General features: G+C 59.4%; 1 protein-coding gene and 1 non-coding gene across 2 annotated transcripts; one reads left to right on the top strand and one right to left on the bottom strand.

Moving 5' to 3' along the window:
- Positions 1–35: 35 nt before the first annotated feature.
- Positions 36–22773, top strand: TOP3A (DNA topoisomerase III alpha). Its single transcript, XM_057714443.1, has 19 exons — positions 36–315; positions 6525–6584; positions 7491–7564; positions 8411–8486; positions 9197–9305; positions 10084–10227; positions 10336–10506; positions 10733–10833; positions 12247–12321; positions 13460–13542; positions 14660–14867; positions 16043–16228; positions 16349–16478; positions 18752–18865; positions 18946–19111; positions 19702–19845; positions 20373–20495; positions 21316–22001; positions 22595–22773. Exons 1-19 carry the CDS (start codon positions 136–138, stop codon positions 22771–22773), a joined length of 3009 nt encoding a protein of 1002 aa, XP_057570426.1. The 5' UTR covers positions 36–135.
- Positions 4114–4186, bottom strand: TRNAW-CCA (transfer RNA tryptophan (anticodon CCA)). The gene has a single exon. It is a non-coding gene; the product is annotated as a tRNA-Trp (tRNA).

Below are 22773 nucleotides of genomic sequence, written 5' to 3'. Positions count from 1 at the left end.
AGTTCGCGGGCCTCTGCGACGCGCGCCGACGGAAGCGGCGGGAAGGCGGGCGGAAGCTGGAGGCGCGCGGGGCGGCGAGGCAGCCCGGGGCTCCAGGTCCCTGGGGCGGGCGCCGCGGTTGCGCGGGGCCCGGGGATGAACTTCTCGGCCGCCCGCCGCGCGCTCCGCTGGCTGCCGCGGCCCGGGAGCCGGGCGCTGACCCTCGCCACCATGGAGGCGGCCCTGCGGGGCGTGCGGAAGGTCCTGTGCGTGGCCGAGAAGAACGACGCGGCCAAGGGCATCGCCGACCTGCTGTCCGGCGGCCGCGTGCGGCGGGTGAGGAGGCGGGCGGGCCGGGGCCTCGGGCGGCTCCGGCGAGGGCCGGGGAGTTAACGGAGCGTCTCCGGCCCGCTTGGAGGCCTCGGGTCCGCCTTGCGCGGCGGCGGGTGCCCGGCGGGGCTGAGGCTCGGCCCCGCGGCCGCGCTCCCCGACGTGCTGCCTGTCGGGCCCCGCAGGCTGGCGCGTCCGCCCGGGCGCCCCGCACCCTGAGAGCCGGGCGAGCTGGGGCTCCGGTGTGTCCTGGACGCGCGGGAGGCACCGAGGGAGGCAGCAGGGGAGGCCCGTGAGAAAGGGCTAGGGAGGGAGGCGGCTCCCGAAGCGGCTCTCCTGATGCTTCCCGGAGCCCGGGGGGAGGGTCCCTGCTCGCTTGTCCTTCACGTCCCCGGGCGCAGGGGCCTCCGCTTCCCGCGGGTAGACGGCGGGAGCAGGCGCCGGGGCTGCGCGGGGGCTGGCCGACAGCGTCCCCTCCTTTCCGGAGCTGAGGGTGCTCTGACCAGCCCCAGGCTGGACCGGCTTCTAGGGCTCCCGGCTTCTTGAGACCGGCCTGTCTGCACAGAGCTACCTCCTGTGTCCTTCTCCTCTCCCCCCTCTCCCCGGGGGTCCGGGCGCTGTGTGGTGGCTGAGCCGCCGGGGCAGCCCGCCCGACCTGGGGGGCGCCGCCCAGTTGCGGCCGGATTGCTCCCCTAGGCCCCGCCACCCCTCCGTGGACTGGAAGCTCGGGGCAGGGGCTGTGGCTGTTTGGTTCAGGGCTGCATCCCTGGTGCCTGGGACGCGTCTGGGATGCGCGTTTGGGGGATGAGCTTGTGAGCTCAGTCTTGCAGGTTTCACCAGGCAAAGGAAGCGCCATGGCGCGAGGACAACCCGGTGGCGTGGCAAGTTCAAAAGCGGGGAGTCGGGAGGGGGGACAGCAGGCGTGGCAGTGGAAGGCCGCTGGTGAGGGGAGTAGAGAGCCGCGTGTTCTACCCGGGAGTGTTTCCGCAGCGGCCTGTGGTACCTTCCCGCCGCTGTGCGTGCATCCCCTCTGCCTCGTTCCAGCTCTTATCACCGGGAGGAGACCCCGTAGCCGTCACTCCCCGTTCCCCGCTCCTCCCGGCGCTGGCAGCCCCTAACCTGCTCTCTGTCCCCAGAGATGTGTCTGTTCTGGATATTTCACATACAAAAAGTCATAAAACACCTGGCCGTTTCTGTCAGGCTTCTTCCACTTAGAATCCGTTCACGTTGTAGTGCTGCATTCCTTTTTAGGGCTGAATAACATCCCGTCGTGGTGTATCAGGTATAGATAGGTCACGTTCCGTTTATCCTTTCATCAGATGGTGGGTGTTTGGGTCCCGCCTTTTGGCTCTTGGCAGTAGACCTGCTGTAAACATTCATGTACGAGTTTTCAGTGGAATACCTGTTTCCAGTTCTTCAGAGTAAATTCCTAGGAATGGAATCGCTGGGTCATAAGTTAACTCCATTTTTAACTTTTTGAGGAACTGCCAAACTCTTTTCCATAGTGGCTGAAACATGTTACGTTCTCGCCATCAGTGCTCCAGTTTCTCCACATTCTGTCAATACTTGTTCTTTTTCTTTCTTAATTCTCACCATCTTAGTGGGTGTGAAATACCTTGTGGCTTTAGCTTTTGTTTCCCAGATGACGAATGGCGCTGAGCATCTTTTCATGTGCTTGTTGGCCGTGTACCTCCTTCTTCTTTGGAGAAATGTCTGTCCATGTCTTTTGCCCATCTCTGAGTTCTTTTTGTTGTTGAGCTGTGAGCGTTCTTTATATATTCAGGATGCTAGGTCTTTGTTAGATACATGATTCGCAGATGTTCTCATTCATTCTGTGGATTGACTTCTCACTTTCTTGATAGTGTTCTTTGACGCACAGAAGTTTTTAATTTTGATGAAATCCAGTTTATCTATTTTTCCTTCTTTTGTTGACTGTGCTTTTACTGTCACATCTGAGAAACCGTTACCAAACTGAAGGTCATGAAGATGTGCCCCTGTGTTTTCCTCTAAGAGTTTTAGCTCTTACATTTAGGTCATTGACCCATTTTGAGTTAATTTTTCTCTGGAACAAAGTAAGAGTCCAGCTTCATCCTCTTATATGTGGATATCCCGTTTTTCCCAGCACCATTTGTTGAAAAGACTGTCCTTTTCCCATAGGATGGCCTTGGCATCTTTGTGAAAAATCAGTTGACCATAGATGTTTGGGTTTATTTCTGGACTGTCAGTTCTATCCGTTCTTCTGTGTGTCTGTGCTGTTGCCAGCACCACACTGTTGAGATGCCCTGTAGCCTGGTGGTGAGTTTTGCGGTGGGGCGGTGTAAGTCTTCCTCCTACGTTCTTCTGTTTCAAAATGTTTTGGCTGCTTGGACCCCTTGCAATTCCACAGGAACCGGCTTAGTATTGTCTTCCAGTCTATGAACACGGATTGTTTTTCCATTGATTTGTCTTTAATTTTTCAGTGTATTGTGTAGTGTAATGTGTGTTAATTTCTGCTATACAACAGAGTGACCCAGGTGTACATATATACACTTTCTTTTTCATGTTCTTTTCCGTTGTGGTTTATTACACGATACTGGATATAGTTCCCTGTGCTATACCGTAGGACCTTGTTGTGTATCCATCCTATATATAATAGTTTGCCTCTGGTGACTGGGATTAACTTCCAGTTAACTCCCTCCCTTACTTCCCTCCCTCACCTCTCCTTCCCCTTGGCAACCACAAGTCCGTTCTCTGTGTCTCTGGGTGGGTGAGTTCATTTGTGTCGTATGTTAGGTCCCGCATGTAAGTGACGGGACATGGTTTTTGTCTTCCTCTTTCTGGCTCTGTTTAGGGTAATAATCTCCAGGTCCATCCGTACAGCTGCGAATGGCCTAATTTCATTCTTTTTAATGACTGTGTCTTCTTTAATATCTTTCAACAATGTGTTGTATTTTTCCCTGCGTTTGCATGCTGTTGTAAATGGAATTGTTTTCTCAATTTGCTATTCAGATTGCTCATTACTCTTGGTTTTTGTGTGTTGATCTGGTATCTTGCAACTTTGCTGACTTTGTTTATTAGCATGCATAGTTTTATTGTGGTTTCTTTAGGATTTTATCTACAGAATCATGTTGACTGTGAGTAGATAGTTCTACATCTTCCTTTCTAATTTGAATGTATTTTACTTCTTCTTCTTGCCCAGTTGCTGTGGTTAGAACTTCTGGTAGTCTGGGATAGCAGTGGTGGAGACAGGCTTTCTTGTTTTGTTTCTGATCTTAAAGGAAAAGCTTTCAGTCTTTCACCATTGAGTGTGAGGTTAGCTGTGGGGTTTTGTAAATACCACACTTCACTTTATGGTGAAGGGTGTTGAAATTTTATCAAATGCTTTTTCTGCATCCGTTGAGACGCGCAGTGTAGGTTTTAAGTGGATCGTATTTATGTTTTATAGAGTCGCTGTGGCCACAGAGGACTTGGAGAGTGAAAGGCTAGAGTCAGGGAGGCAGCTGTTGGGGTTCTCTGTGTGAGGGGCCAGAGGCCTGAACCCTAGGGACCCAGGAGACTTTGGGTGAGAGCAGAGGGGGCAGAGAGGAAGGGGAGGATAGACGCAGCAGCGTGTGGGAGGTGAGAGGTCACCGTCCTTCCTGGAATGGCATCCTCCCTCTTTTCTTCTGACAGAGGCTTTATCTTTTTTTTTCTTTTTTCTTTTTTTTTTTTTAATATTTATTTGGCTGCGTGGGGTTTTAGTTGTGGCACGTGGACTCTTTTAGTTGTGGCAGGCCGGCTCCTTAGTTGTGGCATGCAAACTCTTAGCATGTATGTGGGATCTAGTTCCCTGACCAGGGATCGAACCTGGGCCCCCTGCATTGGGAGCGTGGCGTCTTAGCCACTGGACCACCAGGGACGCCCGTCTTCGTCCTTTAAAGGAAAAAATAGAGGACACCGTAAGTGTGACCTACCTTGTGGAGGCTTTCCTCAGCGCCCGCCACCCCTCTCCTCCTGGTCTCCAGGCGCCTGCACGTCGCTCTCGGTGCTGGCGGCCGCCCGCGGTCAGGTCTCTGCGGCTCGCGTCCCTCCCTAGGCGGTGACAGCTCTGTTCCTTTATTTATCCTCGCACAGGGCTTGCCTCGAATGGCTTGCTCCGCACCTTTACGGGACTTCAGCTCTGTGGAGGCGCTCAGACACCCACACGCAGCGCCCAGCACCGGGTGGTGGGCGGCGCAGCTCTGCCGCAGCAGAGGACACAGCAGAGGACGGCAGTGGCGGGGGCTGGTGGCCCGGGGGCGATCAGACTCCTGCTGTGCCGAGGATTTTCCAACACGCATACAGACGCGTGGGCGATAGCCAGCAAGACAGTAACCCGCGACAGGCTCTCGCGCTTGTTTCTGTAACCGGCGTGCTTCAGCGGTGGTAACTGCTGCTGATCGTTCAGAGAACACAAATGTGCGTCAGGCGCACGGCGGCCACCGTTACCAGCCTAGAGCTCCTGCAGGACTCTGTTTTCAGCAGGAGAAATCTTAGAAGAGAATCTTGCAGATTCAGTGGCAGCAATGTGAATAGCCCCTGCAGAGCACGTAGAGAAGGTGGGACTGCTCTGGGGTTTGGGGGAGTTTTTTGTTTGTTTTCTTTAGTTTCAGTGGCGTGGATGGCACTGCAGAGAGGTCACAGAAGCCGCATTCTTGGTCTGTCTGCTAGGTTTTTTCTTTCTCTAGGCTCCAAAACCCTGCTGGAATTTGGGAGCAGCCTGTTCCCTTGAGCACCTCCCGAGCAGTGGAGTCACACGTAGTTGGGTACTGTCCTCCGCCGGGAACTGCGGGGGCAGGGCAAGTTTGAAATGCCAGGAAAAACACTGTACTTCCTCAGGACCATCCATTGGTAGGGGAGGCTGCCTGGGAGAGCTCTGGCCCCGGGTCACACGCGGTGTTAGGTCGTCCGCTGGGAGAGAATTAGAACAGCGGTTTCCAGACTGTTCCCGGAGACCCAGGACCACAGGTGTGCACCTCGGGAGCCACCTGGGGCCGGACTGGGGAGAGGCTGTTAGCAGGACTCAGCCTTGTTGCAGCCAGACTGCTTGGACCTTGTTACATATTAGAGTTCATGAAAGAGTTTGTCCAGGAAGCTTTGGTGCTTTCTTGAAAAGAGGTAGAGGACTTCCTAGGTGGCACAGTGGTTAAGAATCTGCCTGCCAATGCACGAGACATGGGTTTGATCCCTGCTTCAGGAAGATCCCACATGCCGCGGAGCAGATAAGCCCTTGTGCCACAACTATAATGAAAGAAAGAGAGGGAGGGAGAGGAAGGAAGGAAGGAAAGAAGGAAAGAAAAGAGGTAGAAACCCATGATTCAGCGATTTTTCTGCTCTGCTACTAAAAGGGCTGAACTAGTACCGGGAGTTGCTAGAGGTGAGTTTCTTTTCTTGGTAACACTAGACCAGTGAACTCTTAAGATAAATTCCCTCTTTACATTTGCCACGGCGCCTGGAAGAGACCCTCATTCCGCGTTCCACACAGAAAACCTGTGAGGCTGGGGGACACGGTCCTCAGCACCGTCCTTCCTGGCGCCCCGAGCTGCCCCCAGTCGCACCTGGCCTGTGTCTTGTCTGCCGTGCAGTGTCGGCGTGAAACTCACGTGCGTGGCTACTTTGAATGCCTTTGTGGAAGGTGGGATCTTCTCTGAGAGGGTCTCGTCCACGCATAAGTGCAGCTGAGGAGCGGCTTCATTGGGCTGGTCCCCAGGCCTGACGGGGGCTCGCAGCGTTCCTGGATTTCAGAGCCAGAGGGGCCTCGCGGGTCACTTTAGTCAGAATACATTGAGGTTCAGAAAGGTGAATGACTTGCCTGTGGTCACCAGTTTACTGGTGCAGTCGTATGGCCGGGAGGTAGAGAGGTGTGTGGAGAACAGGGGAAACCATCAAGAGATGTGTGTTCTAATCCTCTCTGGAGTAATTGTCAAGTGATCTTGGCCAAGTCCCTTCTCACCCATAGAAAGATGTTGCGTGGTGTTAGCTGACCTCAGGTCACCTTGCAGCATGAAAGCTCTGTGGACGTGACCAAGTACGTGCTTGTAACAGCGTGTGGAGGGGCCGCTTAACAAATGGTCTCGGTGACGTGGCCTCCTTCTAATCTACAGGAGGACTGTTGCGTTTTCCTTATTCCCGCTTATCAGGGATGTGCTTGATCGTTCTGTGAGGCACCATTTGTCTTTTATGTTGTTTATTTTCTTTATTTTTGTTTTGTTTTCTAGAGAGAAGGGCTTTCCAGATTCAACAAGATCTATGAATTTGACTATCACCTGTGTGGCCAGGTAGGTGCTGCAGCACTTCTGTCCTGTGGCTGAAGGATGCTCTCTGATCCGTGCGCCATTCTGGTGTACACCCTGTGGGTTTTTAGTTATGGCTAAGAAGAGTGGCTGTGTACGAGAAGTCCTCGCTAAATTGCTTGTATTTTAGAATTATTTAATCAGGGAGAATTAGCCTGGCCGTTGTAGAATGTCATTGTCTTTTAAGAAAAACAATTGTTATGACCTAAAGATCACTGGTGACAGATGATCATTTTATAATTCATAAGGAAGTCTCTTTTTTATAAAATATGGTCCCAATCTCAGCTCTTTACAACAAGAAAGAAGCTAATATACAGTAGTTTAAATTGAAAAGGCATCATGGTACCAGAGTTAGAATGGTGATTGTATTACTATGGCTTTGGCTTTGAAGAGGTATATTTGCTTGATTCTTCCCAGTCAGCTGGTTTTGGGGGGTGTGTGTGTGTGTGTTGTAATAGACTCTGTTTTAGACCAGCTTTAGCTTCCCAGCAGAATTGAGAGGAAGCTACAGAGATTCCCCATGCACCTCCTGCCCCGGCACGTGCACAGCTGCACATTGCCAGCAGCCCTCACCAGATGGTACAGTGGTTACACCTGGCGGACCTGCGTGACGTCATTGTCACCAGAGTCCGGAGCTCACGTTAGGGTTCTGGCCCGGCCTCATGCGTGCTGCGGGTTTGGATGAAAGTCTGGTGACGTGCCCCTGTTAGTATGATACCACACAGTGTTTCCACGGCCCTGAAAACCCTCTATGCTCTGCCTAGTCACCCTCCCTACCCCCGCCCTGTGACAGCCACTTTTCTTCCTTTAATAGAAGCTCCCCCCTTGTGTTTGAATGATTTGGCAAAACCTCGTTGGTAAAAGACCTGCGTGAATTTTGTTGTCGTTCAGAATGTCACCATGATAATGACGTCGGTCTCGGGACACCTGCTGGCCCATGACTTCCAGATGCAGTTTCGCAAATGGTCAGTACCGCCCCGGCAGGGAGCTCTCTGATGGTTGCAGTAAGTTGTAAAATACCCTGGGAAGCGTGAGGTGTGCCGGTGTTACTTTGTGACTGACAGCGGTAAGATGCCTGAGTCCGCTGGGCTGCTGTAACAAAATCCTGCACACTGGGTGGCTGGCGAAGGACACAGATGTGTTTCTCCCAGTTACAGAGGCTGCAGGTAGGAGCTCGGAGCCCGCATGGGCCCTCAGAGCTCTTTTCCCGGCTGGGGTCTCTCCTAAGAGCAAGGGTCCCCCTCGTGAGGCCCCACCCTAATCACTGGCCAAAGGCCCCACCTCTGACGCCATCACGTTGGTGTTGGGACTCCCGTGGGTGAATTGGGGAAGCACGAGCCGTAGGTGCCGTGGCGGTGACCCAGGGCTAACTGATTCGCTGCCAGTTGTTGCCACATGCTGAGAATAAACAGCCACTTTCAGGTGTGTTCCCCAAAAAATACCCAGACCTTTTTTCTTTTTTTTTTTTTTTTTTTTTGGCTGCGCCACGCGGCTTACAGGTTCTTAGTTCCCGAGCAGCCGGGGACGGAACCCTGGCTCCACAGTGAGAGCGCCAAGTCCTGCTGCCCCACCAGGGAACCCCTACCCAGACCCTTTCCACGCAGTAATTGGACTGCATTTATCTCGCACTTACACACAAAAGGGTCTCAGAATTTCCTCCTCACGGCTCCCGTGCGTCGTCCCGGGAAGTGCGTGGCGCGGAGGCTGCAGCCCTGCTTGTCATCCTGGCGTTTCCGTGGGGGCTGTTTCTGGGGCGGTTCTCACCGTGGTGTGCTGAGCTAGGGTTTTGTCTCTTTTCATTTCTCTTGCAGGCAGAGCTGCAATCCTCTTGTCCTCTTTGAAGCAGAAATTGAAAAGTACTGCCCAGAGAATTTTGTAGACATCAAGGTAGGATCTTTTGGAAGACATATTGAACAGCCACCCCATAATGAAACTGAGGGATTTCTGTATTTTGGCTGCATTTGAATTGAGGGATAAGGTTTTCCACGAAACTAAGTACCATGATTTAAAAATTATTCCCACCCGTTGTGTAAAGGAGGCCGTTTCAGCGAAGTGGCTGAGGAACTGGCTGAGCCTCTCTTTGAAGAGCGGCTGCTTGACCAACCCTGGGATAAGTGTGGTTACATCCTCCGCGCCAGCTCCCACCCCGCCTCGTTGGAGGGAGGAAACTACGGCCTGGAGTGGCCATCTGGCCCTGAGCTGTGGTTTCTCAGCCGGTCAGGGCACCTGACCTTAGTTCACTGCTGACTAGGAGCCCTTTTTGGGATGAAGCTCAGTGAGGGGTTGATTTTTTTTTTTTTTAATCCAGGACATGATCAGAACCCCTAGAGCTGTAGGTTTGCGTAGAGCTGAGTTTCAGGGCTCATCAGGCTGGTGTCGTCATAGTAAAGCCGCGTCCGCTGGAAGCTCACGGGTGGGTGGGGGGGGGGGTTCTAAGCGGGGGGACAGTGCTTGTGACCTTGCCATCCTTACCACGCACGCGGGGACAGTGGTCTCCGCGTCTCGGCGCTGCGCTGGCTGGGGCAGACCCAGGGCCGCGCTGCCGTGCGACGTGTGTGGTCACGCCCTCACTGCTCTCTCTGCGCCGGGCACTGCAGAAAACTCTGGAGCGAGAGGCTCGGCAGTGCCAGGCCCTGGTGATCTGGACCGACTGCGACAGAGAAGGTGAAAACATCGGGTTTGAGATCATCCACGTGTGCAAGGCTGGTGAGTGTCTGCTCTGGGGCTGCGGCGGGGGTGGCGCTCTGGCCTGCGTCCCCCTGCCAGGCTCACCGGCTGTGTCGGGGGCTCAGACCCTACAGCCCAGGGCTTGTTCGGTCCGAGTCGATCGCCAGCTGCTTGAGAGCAGAGACTTGATATTCTGTTTTTAAAAATTATATGTTGAGTGTTCTCAAAGAATTTATACAGCATACATAAAAGACAAAAAGTAACTCTAGAACACTCTATCTGCTTTTGTTTTTTAATTGTCTGTGTTCTTTGTACAACACCTCAACGTTAGTTAATAGCTGTGGAAGTGAGCTTAATGATTCCAGGGAACTTAGAGGGAGGGACGTGCAGGTCCTTCTCCCCCGGCTTCGGTGGGGCGGGGCTGGGGTGCTCTTCCTCCTAATCGCTTTTGTGTTTCAAGCCATAACGACTCCTGGGATTAAATATATTAACTTTCAGGGATGGTGTGTGTGTCCCGTGTTGTTTCCATAACAGGACATGAACGTCCCCCGGGACCTGTTAGTTAGCGACATTTTCTTTTTGCCTAAAAAGCCCCAAGAGGGCACGTGAGAGTGTCTCGAAAGGCTCACAGAGAGGGGTTAGCTGATGGCCAAGATGCACCCCCCCATTTCTGGTGACGGTGCGGCTTCCCTCTTAGTGTGTCGCTGGCTTAGCCGAACCAGGCAGCTTCTTGAACGGGTTTACCCTCGGTTCACGGGGCTGGAGAGGGCGAGCCCGGTGTGACAGGACCTGCCGTGGTGCCCCTCTCTGTTCGCAGTGAAGCCTAGCCTGCCGGTGCTGCGAGCCCGCTTCTCCGAGATCACCGCCCGCGCCGTCCGGGCGGCCTGTGAGAACCTGACCGAGCCCGACCGGAGAGTGAGCGACGCGGTGGACGTGCGGCAGGAGCTGGACCTGCGGATCGGTGAGGGCGGGGCCCGCGGCGAGGGGCGGGGCCTCGGGTACCGGCGACGCCTGGCCGTGACCTTGCCGTCTGCGGCCTCTGCTTCCTTCCCTGCGTCTCTCTCCCCAGGCGCTGCCTTCACCAGGTTCCAGACCCTGCGGCTGCAGAAGATCTTTCCCGAGGTGCTGGCGGAGCAGCTGGTCAGTTACGGCAGCTGCCAGTTCCCCACCCTGGGGTTTGTGGTGGAGAGGTTCAAAGCCATCCAGGCGTTTGTGCCGGAAACCTTCCACAAAATCAGAGGTGAGGCCGCTCGTGGTGCGGGACCTGAGGGCCCCGGGGGTGGCGTGGGGCACAGGAGACGCGCTGCGTGCGGATGCAGGTGTGGTCTGCGTCCTGCCACCCTCGGCCCCGTGCTCAGGACCCACCTCACACGTCCGAGGTGGTCTCCTCTGTCTTGTGGCTCTTGGCTCATCCTGACGGGCCTTCTCCTCCCGGGTCACGGCCTTCCTGGGTGTGTCCCCAACAGTGACTCACGAGCACAGGGACGGCGTGGTGGAGTTCAGCTGGAAGAGACACCGGCTCTTCAGCCACACGGCTTGTCTTGTCCTCTATCAGCTGTGCATGGAGGTATGAGGGGCCAGCCTGCCGTCTCCCGAGCTGCACCCTCTCTGTCCCGTTTCCCACTGGACTGTGGCTTTTAGTTTGCATCTCGGGACATCACTTTTTGGGCACCAGTAAGACTAGGACTCCATGAGAACAGCACTAAAAATGTGGAAGGAAAGACCTGCAGAACTTTTAGGGACAACCAGAAATGCCGTGCACTCTCACCAGGGATTGAGAGGGGCTAGCTGGCCTAGTCCAGGCCGAGGGTCCTGGAGCTGTGGGTGGAGCTCCGTCGGCGTCTGGCCCAGCTCCTTCCACCAGTCAGGTGGTGAAATCCAGAGACAGGAAAGGCACAGACGGGCGAACAGGTGCATGTCACACAGCGATGACGACGGGACAGGAAAGCAGGGTACAGGGCCAGAGGGGGGCCGGGGGCAGGGAAGGGCTGCTCGAGGGCTGGGCCCGGGAAAGGCGCCCAGGGTGACCGCCGTGGGAAGGCGGGAGTGGCGAGCGGAGGTGGCGCGGGGGCCCCGAGAGCCTCTCGGGCCGCGGCCCGTCGTGTCTGGGTCCCCCGCGGGCTGTCCGCGCGGTGGCCTGCCCTCCCCCCGCGGCTGCACACGGGGGCGCCTGAATGCAGCGGAGAGCCCGCCCGGCTGTGGCGCCCGGCAGGTGTGGTGCTGCCGCGGTGTCAGGGAGAGAGAACCGGAGCCCCTGCCGCAGCTGTTTGTTCGGCGCTGGCGGGACAGCTGGAGGCGGTCGGGGCCTGCGAGCGCGAGCTCGGCTAGGCCCTGCAGACCACGCGGCCCTCCAGGGCTCACCCCGACTGTCCACTCTCTACCCTTTGACCCTCAAGGTTACATAACCTGCACGTTGACCTGTCGAATAAAAGAGAGCTGCCCCTTTTCTGCTTTACCAGCATGTGGTGCAGGGAAACACGGGTGGTGGGATACTTGGAGCTCCAGTCAAAGGCACCTGGTCCCCAGTCTATCTGTGGAGAGAAGTTTGGATTTTGGTATATAAATATCCTCATGAACGAATCACTTGAGTTCTTTATCCATTTGCATTCCCTTAAAAATGTGAGATTGGACGTAAGGTTAGAGTTCTCCAGCCTGTGTTATATAATTTTTTCTGTTTCCAAGTCTGTATTTTTATACATCAAAAAAAACCCCCAAAAACCAGAACAGTAACACTGTGTGCGTGTAGACAGACTCTGCACTTAGGAGGTGAGGGTCTGGAGAAGGCAGCTTGGGGCTTGTGAACTCGCCCCTCAGAGCCTTGCTTTGAGGGAGAAGCGGGTGCCGGCGCCTGGCACGCACGGGCTGCCAGCTGCTGTCTCGAGGGCGGGGGCAGGGCTGTGCCGGAGCGCCGGGGACCGCAGCGCAGCGGGCGGGCCGCCCCAGCAGGCTGACGTGGCCTCCGCTTTTCCCGGCTTTCCAGGATCCCAGGGCGACCGTGGTGGACGTCAGATCCAAGGCAAAGAGCAAGTGGAGGCCTCAGGCTTTGGACACTGTGGTAGGTTCTGGGGGCCGCGCCGGCCCCGCGGAGCTCCGGCCGCCGCCGCTGCGGAAGGAGGCCCACGCTTCCCAGTGCCGCACGGGAGCGCTCTCGGGGGACACAGAAGCCCCAGGGCACGGGCCTGCCGGGCCGCGTCCTCCGTTGGGAAGTGCGCTGTAACTGCTCTGTGTGGGGTTTGGGAAGCAAAAGGGGGCAGAGACCTCACCCACCGCCTCGCCATCCTGCGGTGATTGCTGAGGTGATTTTGGTGTCCCCCCCTTTTCCGGTGTCCTTATTCTTTACTGCATTAGAATTGGAATAACTAGTTTTTTCCACCCAGGCGTTCTCTTTAATGTTTCTGCATGGTCTGTGTAGGCATCATTGTAAATATATGACTTTACGAGCCTACCCTAGAGCAGGGCTTCTCAAATTTTTGACCCCAAGGAGAGCCACCCACGGAGCAAGTCTGAATAAACCACATTAGGGGGTCCCTTCCCAATCACCAGTTTGCAGGAAAATTAGGGGTGTAGTTACATCAGGCTCGACTCTGAAGGTTGAACATGCAGAACAGGCAGGGATCGGTGAGCCCTGTGTCCTTCATCCCGGGTGGGGGTGTGCGTGTGTGTCTGCACGTGTGCGTGTGGGTGCACGGCGACGATGAGGGGTACAGGTTGCTTGAGGACACTGGGCCCAGGTGTTTCACCCCTCGCTGGTTATCACGCGTCGACGTGCGGCCGGAAGCACGGTCGACGGTCGTCAAGGGGAAGGCACAGCGGGGTGACCCCGGTGGGCCTGGGAGGGTGGCATTCGTCACCCAGGGGGTGGCCCGGGGTTCGGTTGGTGTCCCCACAGTGCGGGTCTCAGGCTGCCGGCAGTAGAGTCGGTGCTTTAGGCGCCTGTGAAGGACGCAGATGTCCAGTGGCTGTCAGAACCCCTGCTGCTCGAGCCCAGGGGATCCTGGCTTCGCACATCCCAGGCTCACCGCCCCGGGCTGGGTCCTGGCCCTGCCCGGCAGGCCCAGAAGTCTTTCCCCGGCACAGCCGTTCACACGGGTGTGCGACAGCAGCTGGAGGGACCCTGGGAAGTCCTGAAGAGGAGGTGATGGGTGTGTCGGGCCCTCTGACTCACGCGCTGTGCCTGTCCACACGTCTTACAGGAGCTGGAGAAGCTGGCGTCTCGAAAGTTGAGGATAAATGCTAAAGAGACCATGAGGATTGCTGAAAAGCTCTACACTCAGGGGTAAGTATTAGTCCACATTTGGGAAGACAGCTTGATGCTTTTTTTTATCAGGGTGAAGTATTTTAGAAACAGAGCTTTTGGGGAAACCAGATTGTCTAGCTATCACCTAGCTCTCAGGTAGAGGAACTTTGACATTGATTTCTCTGATGGAAAAGACAGTTTCAAAGTCACTTATGTCCTAAAAGAAGAGCCCACGGAGTAAATGTAAATCCCACTCTCGACCTCTCTGTGGCGGGGCACAGGGGCCCTGGCAGGGTGGATGGCGCCTTGAGGACCTGTGCGCCTGCTGGGAACCGTCCTGCCTCGGGGGTGGCGAACCCCCGTGCCATCCAGCGACTGCGTGGTCCACACTGACCAGTAGGGAAGCCACTGGCCATAGGTGGCCGCTGAGCGTGTGATGCTTGGGTGTCCAGATGGGGACGAGGCGCGTGTGTAAACGTGTAGCGGTGGGTTTCGGAGGCTCGTGGGGGGAGCAGGATGCACGTTGTCCCGATGATGTTGAAGTGGCTGGCAGGACATTAAAGTTACACACAGGCCCCCTCGTGGTTCACGGGCAGCATTGTTCTTTCTCTGCTTTAAGAAAAGCCACGGGGGCTTCCCTGGCGGTTCAGTGGTTAAGACTCTGCCTTCCAAGGCAGGGGGTGCGGGTTTCATCCCTGGTTGGGGAACTAAGATCTCACATGCCTCAAGGCCAAAAAACCAAGGCATAAAACAGAAGCAGAATTGTAACAAATTTAATAGACTTTAAAAAATGGTCCATATCAAAAAAAAATATTTTATAAAAATGAAAAGAGAAGCCACTGAGCACGCCGCTGCTCAGGCCAGGGCCCCAGGGCTTGTCCTGGCACATTCCGTCCACTCTGGGCCCTGGGCCCCCCCTGCTGGAGGGCTGGGCTAGAGAGGTGGCCCCTGTGTGCGCCCCTGACCCCTAGGCCTGACCCCGCAGGAGCACCTGCAGCTCCACACCCGCCGGGGGTCCCATCTCGGGACTGCCCCAGCGTGGGTGCCGCCGGTGCCTGGACCAGACGGGCTGTCGCGGGTGTCCCCAGCGTTCCGCGCTAATGCAGGCATTTACAGGCCAAGTCAGCAACCTCTTGTGTGTGTTTGGTTTGTTTAGGTACATCAGCTATCCCCGAACTGAAACAAACATTTTCCCCAAAGACCTAGACCTGACAGCACTGGTGGAGCAGCAGACCCCGGACCCACGCTGGGGGGCCTTTGCGCAGAGCATCCTGGAGCGGGGTGGCCCCACCCCACGCAACGGGAACAAGTCTGATCAAGCCCACCCTCCCATCCACCCCACCAAGTACGCCGACAGCCTGCAGGTAGGCTGCCCTGGCGCTGCTGCGGCTGGAACCCACGCGGAGGCCGGGCTCAGGGCTGGGCTGTGAAGCTTCTCTGTGGGCTCTGACTCTAGGAACTGTGCGGTTTTGAAATTTCTCTTCCATTCTGGAAAAGAGATGTTGTGTCAACATTCTCCTCCCACTGCCTGTGCCGGGCTTCCCTGAGAGACCCCCCCGGGGCCCTACTCCATCCAGCCCCCGCTGCCCGCGCTCTGTGCCCGCCCCCTGCTGCTTCCCTGACCCTGCCCACAAACCGGGCGGCGCCTTCTCTGAGCCCTGTGCAGCGCCCCCTTCTCCTCCCGAGACGGGGACGCTTTCCATCAGCTTCCCGAAACTTCACCACGGACCCGGCGCCTGGAGCTGTCACAGGGGCCAGCCGCGCTCTCAGCCGGGCACGCAGTCTGGGGGCCGCGGCCACTCAGGCCTGTTGTTCTTCCTTAACCACACACGTTTTTTCTGGTTCTGAAAGTCACATACGTGTGCCGCAGACAATTTACAAAGCAGAAAAGACGACAAGGAAGGAACATTGCCTGTGATCGCACTGCCTTCTGCTGAGTGCCACGTTTTTTTTCTCTGCACGTGTAGTTTTCTTACAGTTAAATCATAACTGTAAATAGTTTTATAATTTTTCCACTCTATGCTGTGTAATGGTTGCGTAGAGGTGCTGTGTTTTGCCGGGTCTGGGTTTGAAGAACGGTCCCCTGCAGTTCACACCTGCACAGCCGACGCTTGTGTAGATCTCGCATTTCCTCTGGAGACAGGCTGAGAGGGAGTCTTTGGATATGAGTGTGAACGTCCTACAGGCGTCTGGCCGAGGGCTGCACTAGGTCCCTGGTTCCCGGGAGGGTGGGGCCCCCGTGAGCCTGTGCGCGTGGAGTAGCCCGAGGCTGCCGGCGCGTGGCGCTGTGTGTCCTGCGCCCGCGGGCCCCTCGGCAGTGTCCTGTGCTTCCGCTTGCTCGGGCTGGGTTTACAGCAGAGGAGTCTTGAGGGCAGGGTGACTCCACGTGTGAAGTTCATCGGCCTGCCCCACCTGCCTGCGCGGCGCGTGGGCTCAGGGCTGCAGGAGCCGTGCCCTGTTCTGTGCGGAGCTTTGGGCTGCAGTGCAGCACCCGCCAGACTGCAGTGCCGGGTGTGCCGGGGCCCCTCTCCTCCCGCAGGGGGACGAGCAGCGGCTGTACGAGCTCATCGTGCGCCACTTCCTGGCCTGCTGCTCCCAGGACGCCCGGGGCCAGGAGACCGCCGTGGAGGTCAGCATCGCGCAGGAGCGCTTCGTGGCCCACGGCCTCGTGATCCTGGCCCGGAACTATCTGGACGTGTACCCCTACGATCGCTGGAGCGACAAGGTGACGCGTCGGGGAGGGAGGCTGTCGTGGTCCCGCCCCCCGCGCCACGTGAGGGACAAGAGCGCGGTCTGTGCCGGGTGCCGCGGGGGGTCCGAATGCCGCGTGCATTGCCCTCCGTAGACCCTCCCCGTCTACGAGCGAGGCTCCTGCTTCCAGCCCAGCACCGTGGAGATGGTGGACGGGGAGACCAGTCCACCCCAGCTGCTCACCGAGGCTGACCTCATCGCCCTCATGGAGAAGCACGGCATCGGTCAGTCGCTCGTCGTCATGGTAACTGGTGGTCTTGCGCTCTCATGGGTGCCAGCCCGTGTCTCCTCTGATCACTGCGGCAACTCTGACGAGGGGCTGTGCCTCTGCTCCCCAGTCTGTAGCTAAAGGGGGCGTCAGAGCACTTAAGCCCTTGCCTGAGGTCACACAGTGCGTGAACACCCGGGTCCAGAGAAGTCTGCTGTCGGCACTGTGACAGCTGCCCTGTGCCAGCCCCATGGGGACGGAGGCGGCTCTCACGCACCCACCCCTCGGCGCTGTCACCCGGGCCACCCTGACCGGCACTTTCGGCCCACGTGGGGCTGTGTTGTTTTTGTTCTATTCCTGACGAGGCACCCGTGTCTGAACCACAGAGACCCACAGGGAGACGGGCCCCTCCCTCCTTGAAGCGTCCGGGGCGCGGTGGCCTGGAGTGGTGGCCGTGTGCTGGCGCTGGGCGTCACTCACCTGCCCGGCTCGTGCCAGGCCCCTGCAGCGTCTGAGTCTGCCACCCGCCCTTTGCCAGGGATGGCTGTACGCTTAGCTTCTGTGAAAGCATTTCCCATAATTGTTTAAGAATCAGAAATTGGGTTTTAAAACAAAAAACAAAAAAACGGCCAGAATTGTTTTTTTCAGGGAGTTCTGTGGCCCACGCTTTACAGGCGGGTCCCCCGTGGCGGCTCCGCCGCCCCTGCAGCGCACAGCTCTGAGGATGGTCTGTGGCAGCTGAGTCCAGAGAGGCCAGCGCTGGGCGGGGTTCTGTGTTAGGAGGACGTGCCCCCACCTGGTGCCTACCGGCCATCGCTGTGCTACCCAGAAGGCCTGTAGGTTTAGGGAAAAGTAGGGGTCGTTCACCCACCGTAATTTGTTTACAAAAACTTGGGCGCACCAGAGCTGACCTTGGTCTAGACCCTGGGGACAGAGTGGTGAGGCCTCGTCCTTCCCTTCAAGGGCTCACCCACAGGAGAAACAAACCAGCATGTTGGATGCAGCCGGAGGGGCTCTGCAGGGGTGTGAGGGCTCCTGGTGGATGAAGGCAGGGCCTGAGGACGGACGGACACAGGGGCGGGCGGGCGCCTGCTGCGGGGGAGGTTCTGGAAGGCAAGGCCGGGAAGATGATCTGAGCCCGACGCTGCGGGGCCTGGACAGCAGGCTGAGGGGCTCGAATGCGCCCGAGGTCGGCAGAGAGCTGGAGAGCTGGCTGGGATTTCTAAGGAAGGAGCTCACAGAGCCACATTGAAAACAGTGGTGACGGCTTTACTGAGACGGAATTCACACACCCTCCACTCCCCTGAGCTCACACGCACAGTCCAGTGCGCAGTGGTGTCACGGAATTGTGCGGCGTGGCTGCCGTCGGCTTCAAAGCATCATCTTGGAAGCCCCGTGCTTCTGAGGCAGCGCCCTCCCTCTCCCTGCAGCCTCCAGCCCCTGTGGTTCTGACTCGGTGGCTGTGCCTGTCTCAGGCGTTTCTTATGAACGAACAACGTGGCGTGCAGCCATCTGCACCTGGCGTCCTGCGTCGTCTGCTCTGTGGGCTCACCCGGGTGGCGTCTCGGCGCTGCCTTCCTTCTCGTCCCCACACACTTGCGTCCGTGGATGGGCCACGTCGTTTACCCAGTCGTCAGCTGGTGGACGTGTGCTGGGTCCAGTTCTTGGCTCTTGTGGGTGGTGCTGCTGTGCACACCTGTGCAGGCTCTCGTGTGGATGTGATCTCGGTTCTCCTGGGTGCATCCCTGGGTGTAGAACTGCCGGGTCACGTGGTGATCTGTGTAACATCCTGAGGGTCCTCCAGGCTGTTCTCCGCAGCGGCTGCACCGTCTTACAATCTGCCAGCAACGTATGAGGGTCGGGGTCTTGCCAGCATCTGTCACCGTCTCCCTTTGGGTTGTACCCGTCCCAGTGAGTGTGAAGAGGGGTTTCTTAGTGGATGTGATTTGCGTTTCCTTGGTGGCAGAGCTACATTCCAGAAGATCCCCTTGGTCATGGCATAAAGAACAGGGTGGGTGGAGGGAGAGACCAGCAACCATGAGACTGGGGACGCTGTAGTGATGTGGGGCTCTGGCTGTGGCTCTGACACATGGTGGGGGAGGGGGGGTTTCCAAGCTGGACTTGACAGCTTCACGAGGGGACGTGAGGGAGAGGACGTTGCCGTTGTGGTTTCCGCGTGGCCGGCTCTGAGTGGAGGTGTGTCACCTGGAACAGGGAGTCCAGGCAGAGGACGGCCCTGGGGGACGCAGTGGGGTGTGGCTTAGCCCGAGTGACGGGAGTGGCCCGCAGGTACCGACGCCACGCACGCGGAGCACATCGAGACCATCAAGGCGCGGATGTACGTGGGGCTCACGCCAGACAAGCGCTTTCTCCCCGGGCACCTGGGCATGGGGCTCGTGGAAGGTGAGGAGCCGGGGCTTGCGGGGGGGCTGCTACAGCCCCGTGGGTGTGTCCAGGCCGCACCACGCTGCTCTCGTCCGCAGGCTACGATTCCATGGGCTACGAGATGTCCAAGCCGGACCTGCGGGCCGAGCTGGAGGCAGACCTGAAGCTCATCTGCGAGGGGAAGAAGGACAAGCTTGCGGTCCTGCGGCAGCAGGTGCAGAAGTACAGGCTGGTCTTCATCGAAGCCATGGCCAAAGCCAGGAAGTGAGTGCGGGCCTGGCTCTTGTGTGAGCTGGCGTGGCCCAGGTGGCCACGTGCTCCGCGTGCTGCTCCCCGCCAGGCGGGCCGTCCTCGCCAGCGGCCGCGGCCCCTCACGCTTGGCCACGAGCCTCGCCACCAGGAAGCTCTGCTCCGGTTGCTCTGGGCTGTGGCTTTAGGCGCCCCGTTTCCATCCTGCCCTGAGCGCACAGGCCGTGCCGTCCCGAGCGAGGGTTCACCCAGGGTCTGGCGTGCGCCCCCTCGCTGTCTGGGGCCTTTAGAGGTGGCCGCAGCCAGCAGCGTGTGTGCGTGTTCTGTTAGAAATAATACGTTTCCTACCCCGCGCCGATTTTGAGAAGACGTGCACACGCGAATTTAAACTTGACTCCAGACACTCGAGTGTGCGTGGCCCACGACGGCCTGCCTGTGGCCGGGGCCTCCCGGGAGCTGCCGGGTGGAGGAGCAGGCCACGGGGTGGGCACGGCCCCGTGTGCCCGGCGCTCTGCGTCAGGCCTGTGGCTGACCGGCCGCCCCCGCCCGGGGTGTGCATGTGGTGGGCGCGTAGGAACGTGGGGAACGCTGTGCTGTTTCTCCAGGTTGGACGAGGCTTTGTCCCAGTACTTCGGGGCGGGAGCGGAGGTGGACCAGCAAGAAGCCATCTTCCCGGCTGTGCCAGAGCCCGTCAGGAAGTGCCCGCAGTGCAGCAAGGACATGGTCCTCAAGACCAGGAAGGGCGGCGGGTCAGTGCCCAGCCGTGCCCCCCGCCGGCCCCGCGCTGGCCGGTGTGCTGGACGCTGCGCAGCGCCCCTGCCTGAAGGCCTCCGGACTCGGCGCTGGTGCTGGCGTGGCGGCCTCGGGAGGCTGGGGCCCTGCGGGGACGGGGTGCCAGCGAGGGCGGGCTAACCCCTTGGGGCGGGCGGACAGCGGCACGGGCCCCGCTGCTCACTGACGCCCGGGGCCCGTCTCCTGCTCTGGGAGCCGCGGGGAGGGCGCGCGTGGGCCTCTGCACAGCCCTGCGGCCCGGGCCGGCGTGCAGCCGGGGGGACGGGGAGCGCTGTCTGGGCTCTGGTGGGAGCTGGGTGGTTTCTCAGCGGGAGGCAGTGCCAGCAGGGCCGTGGGGGTTTCAGTCCTGTCCCGCGGTGTCCGCGGCCACGTCCTCCAGAACCCAGATGTCCCCCGTGACCGCTGGAGGCGTCTCCTCCCAGGTGGCGGCGCCCTGGGAACCCGGGGTTTGGCGGCGCCCGCTGACCCAACCCTCGCCCCCCAGGTTCTACCTCAGCTGCACGGGGTTCCCGGAATGTCGCTCGGCTGTGTGGTTCCCGGCCAGCGTGCTGGAGGCCCGCAGGGACGGCAGCGTGTGTCCAGTGTGTCGGCCGCACCCCGTCTACAGGTGAGCCGGGTCCGAGGCACCTGCAGGGCGGGCGCCCCGTCCGGCGTCCCCGGGACCCTCCCTCCCGGCAGCTCCCCTGGGAGGAGTGCGCCCTCCCCCGCCATGGCAGCGCGGAGGCTGAGGAAGGGGGGCTCCTCCGGGGAGCCCCGGGCCCACACCCCGGTCACGGGACTGCTTCCACGCTCAGAAATCAGCGAGGAGCCCAGAGAGCTTCCCTTGTGGGCTGTTTCAGAAGATGTACCACATGTTCAGTTGAAGTGGAAACATCTTTTAAAATGTTCATTCATGTGTTTGTAACAAACGCATCGCACACTAGCACAAGTGAGCATGTTTAGGATAAAATGTACTTATTTTCAAAGCAAGGAAATGAGGGGAAGAATGCATTGTTTTCCATTTTTGCCAGTTTTAACATCTGGCTTCACAGCAGACAGTAGGAGTCTTGGCGCTGCGCCTGCAGTCAGTCTGCGGCGTTTACCACGTGCGGCGGAGCCTCTGGAAAGCCCTAGTGCACGCGCACAGGAGATGAGCGCAGCGTCCGCGCTTCTCCGCGCTGTCACTAAGTGGAGTGCCCTCGCCCGGAGGGCCCCGGGCCACGCCGAACGGGGCGCAGGGAGGGCGCCCGTCAGCGGCTCCTGGGCGGCTGCAGCTCGCGGGTCTTAGCTCAGCTCCCTCCCGCTCCGCGCCCTTGTGTGCCCACGGGGGCCGGGCCAGCTGTGCCTCGCGTGGTTTCCCGAGTGGGTGGGCACAGCCCTCTGCGGACCAAGGAGAAGACTCTCGTACCTGGCAGTTAGCGTGTTTTCTCATCTTCTGGCCTCACTAGGTTGAAGTTCAAGTTTAAACGAGGCAGCCTTCCCCCAACCATGCCTCTGGAATTTGTCGGCTGCGTCGGCGGATGTGACGAGACCCTGAGGGAGATCCTGGACCTCAGGTTTTCACAGGGGCCCCCCCGAGCCAGCCAGCCCGCCAGCCAGCCCACCAGCCACCTGCAGGCCGGCCAGTCCCTGGACAGAGTGGACAGCAGCCAGCACGGCCACCCCCGGCCTCCCGCCACCAGGCCCTCGGGGGCTCCGGCCAGGGCTCTGCTCCTGCCCGCCGCGGAGAGCCAAGGCAACTCCGTGACCTGCAACTGCGGCCAGGAGGCCGTGCTGCTCACCGTCCGGAAGGAGGGGCCCAACCAGGGCCGCCAGTTCTACAAGTGCGGCGGCGGCGGCTGCAGCTTCTTCCTGTGGGCCGACAGCGGCCGCCCGGAAGCGGGGGAGCCTCCCTCCGCGGCGCCCAGACCCCCAGGCGGCTCGCTGGGACGCCCGCCGGGCTCGGGGAGGCCCCCGGGCGGGCCCGGCAGCCCCGGCGACGGCGGCGGCGCATCCTGCCTGTGCGGCCAGCCCGCCGTGGCGCGCACTGTGCTGAAGGACGGGCCCAACAAGGGGCGCCAGTTCCACACGTGCGCCAAGCCCCGGGAGCAGCAGTGCGGCTTCTTCCAGTGGGCGGACGAGATGGCGGCCCCAGGTGAGGGGGCACAGGGCCTGCCTGCCGGGGGGACGGGCAGGGGGTCGTGGGGGGCCTCGCTCCCCCTGCCGCCCGGGTCGTGGGCAGCGTGCTCTGTGCGCAGCGGCGCCGTCCCGCTCTGTGTGCGCCCGCTCGCGTCTCTGTTGGCGACAGTTATGACCGCGACTCAGGCTGAGGAGTGACCCGTGGGCCGGGCCCGGCACGCGGCCTGCCTGCTCCCGCCGCCCTGCTCCTCCCGCTGTTGCTCACCCGGCGGGTCTGTGTCGGGGCCGCGCTGCGGAAGACAGAGGCCCTGGTGCCTGGGACCCGCCCCGGGATACCCGGCCGGGGCGGGGGTGGGGGGGCTGCCGCTGGACGCGGGGGTGAGGTGGGCGGGGCAGGGTACCCAGCCACCCCGCACACGCGGGAGCCCGGCTGCGTGTCTGAGGGGGGCCGCGCAGCCTTGGGGCGGGGCCCGGCTGTGGGACCTTGGACCGTTTGGCGTGGCTGCTCAGGAAGGTGGCCACCCGCCCACCAGGGCCACGGGTGGCGAGGCCGGCAGGAGCTGGGGGCTCTGCCGTCCACACTCAGCCCTCCCCTTGCTCTCCCCGCAGGGCCCTTCGGAGGCCCCCCCAGGCCTGGAGGCAGCGGAGGAGCCCAGGGGCCCGAGGCCAGAAGCAGAAGGGCCCGGGCCCGTTCTTTCGACGCAGGGTCCGCGGCCAAGAAAGCCCGGACGTGCAGCCTCTGCCACCAGCCTGGACACAGCCGTCCCTCCTGTCCTCAGAAGAGATGA

Source organism: Hippopotamus amphibius, chromosome 17 (genome assembly GCF_030028045.1).
Source record: "Hippopotamus amphibius kiboko isolate mHipAmp2 chromosome 17, mHipAmp2.hap2, whole genome shotgun sequence".
Lineage (NCBI taxonomy): Eukaryota > Metazoa > Chordata > Mammalia > Artiodactyla > Hippopotamidae > Hippopotamus > Hippopotamus amphibius.
Note: the sequence above shows the minus strand (reverse complement) of the source record. Positions and strands in the feature narration are given on the sequence as shown.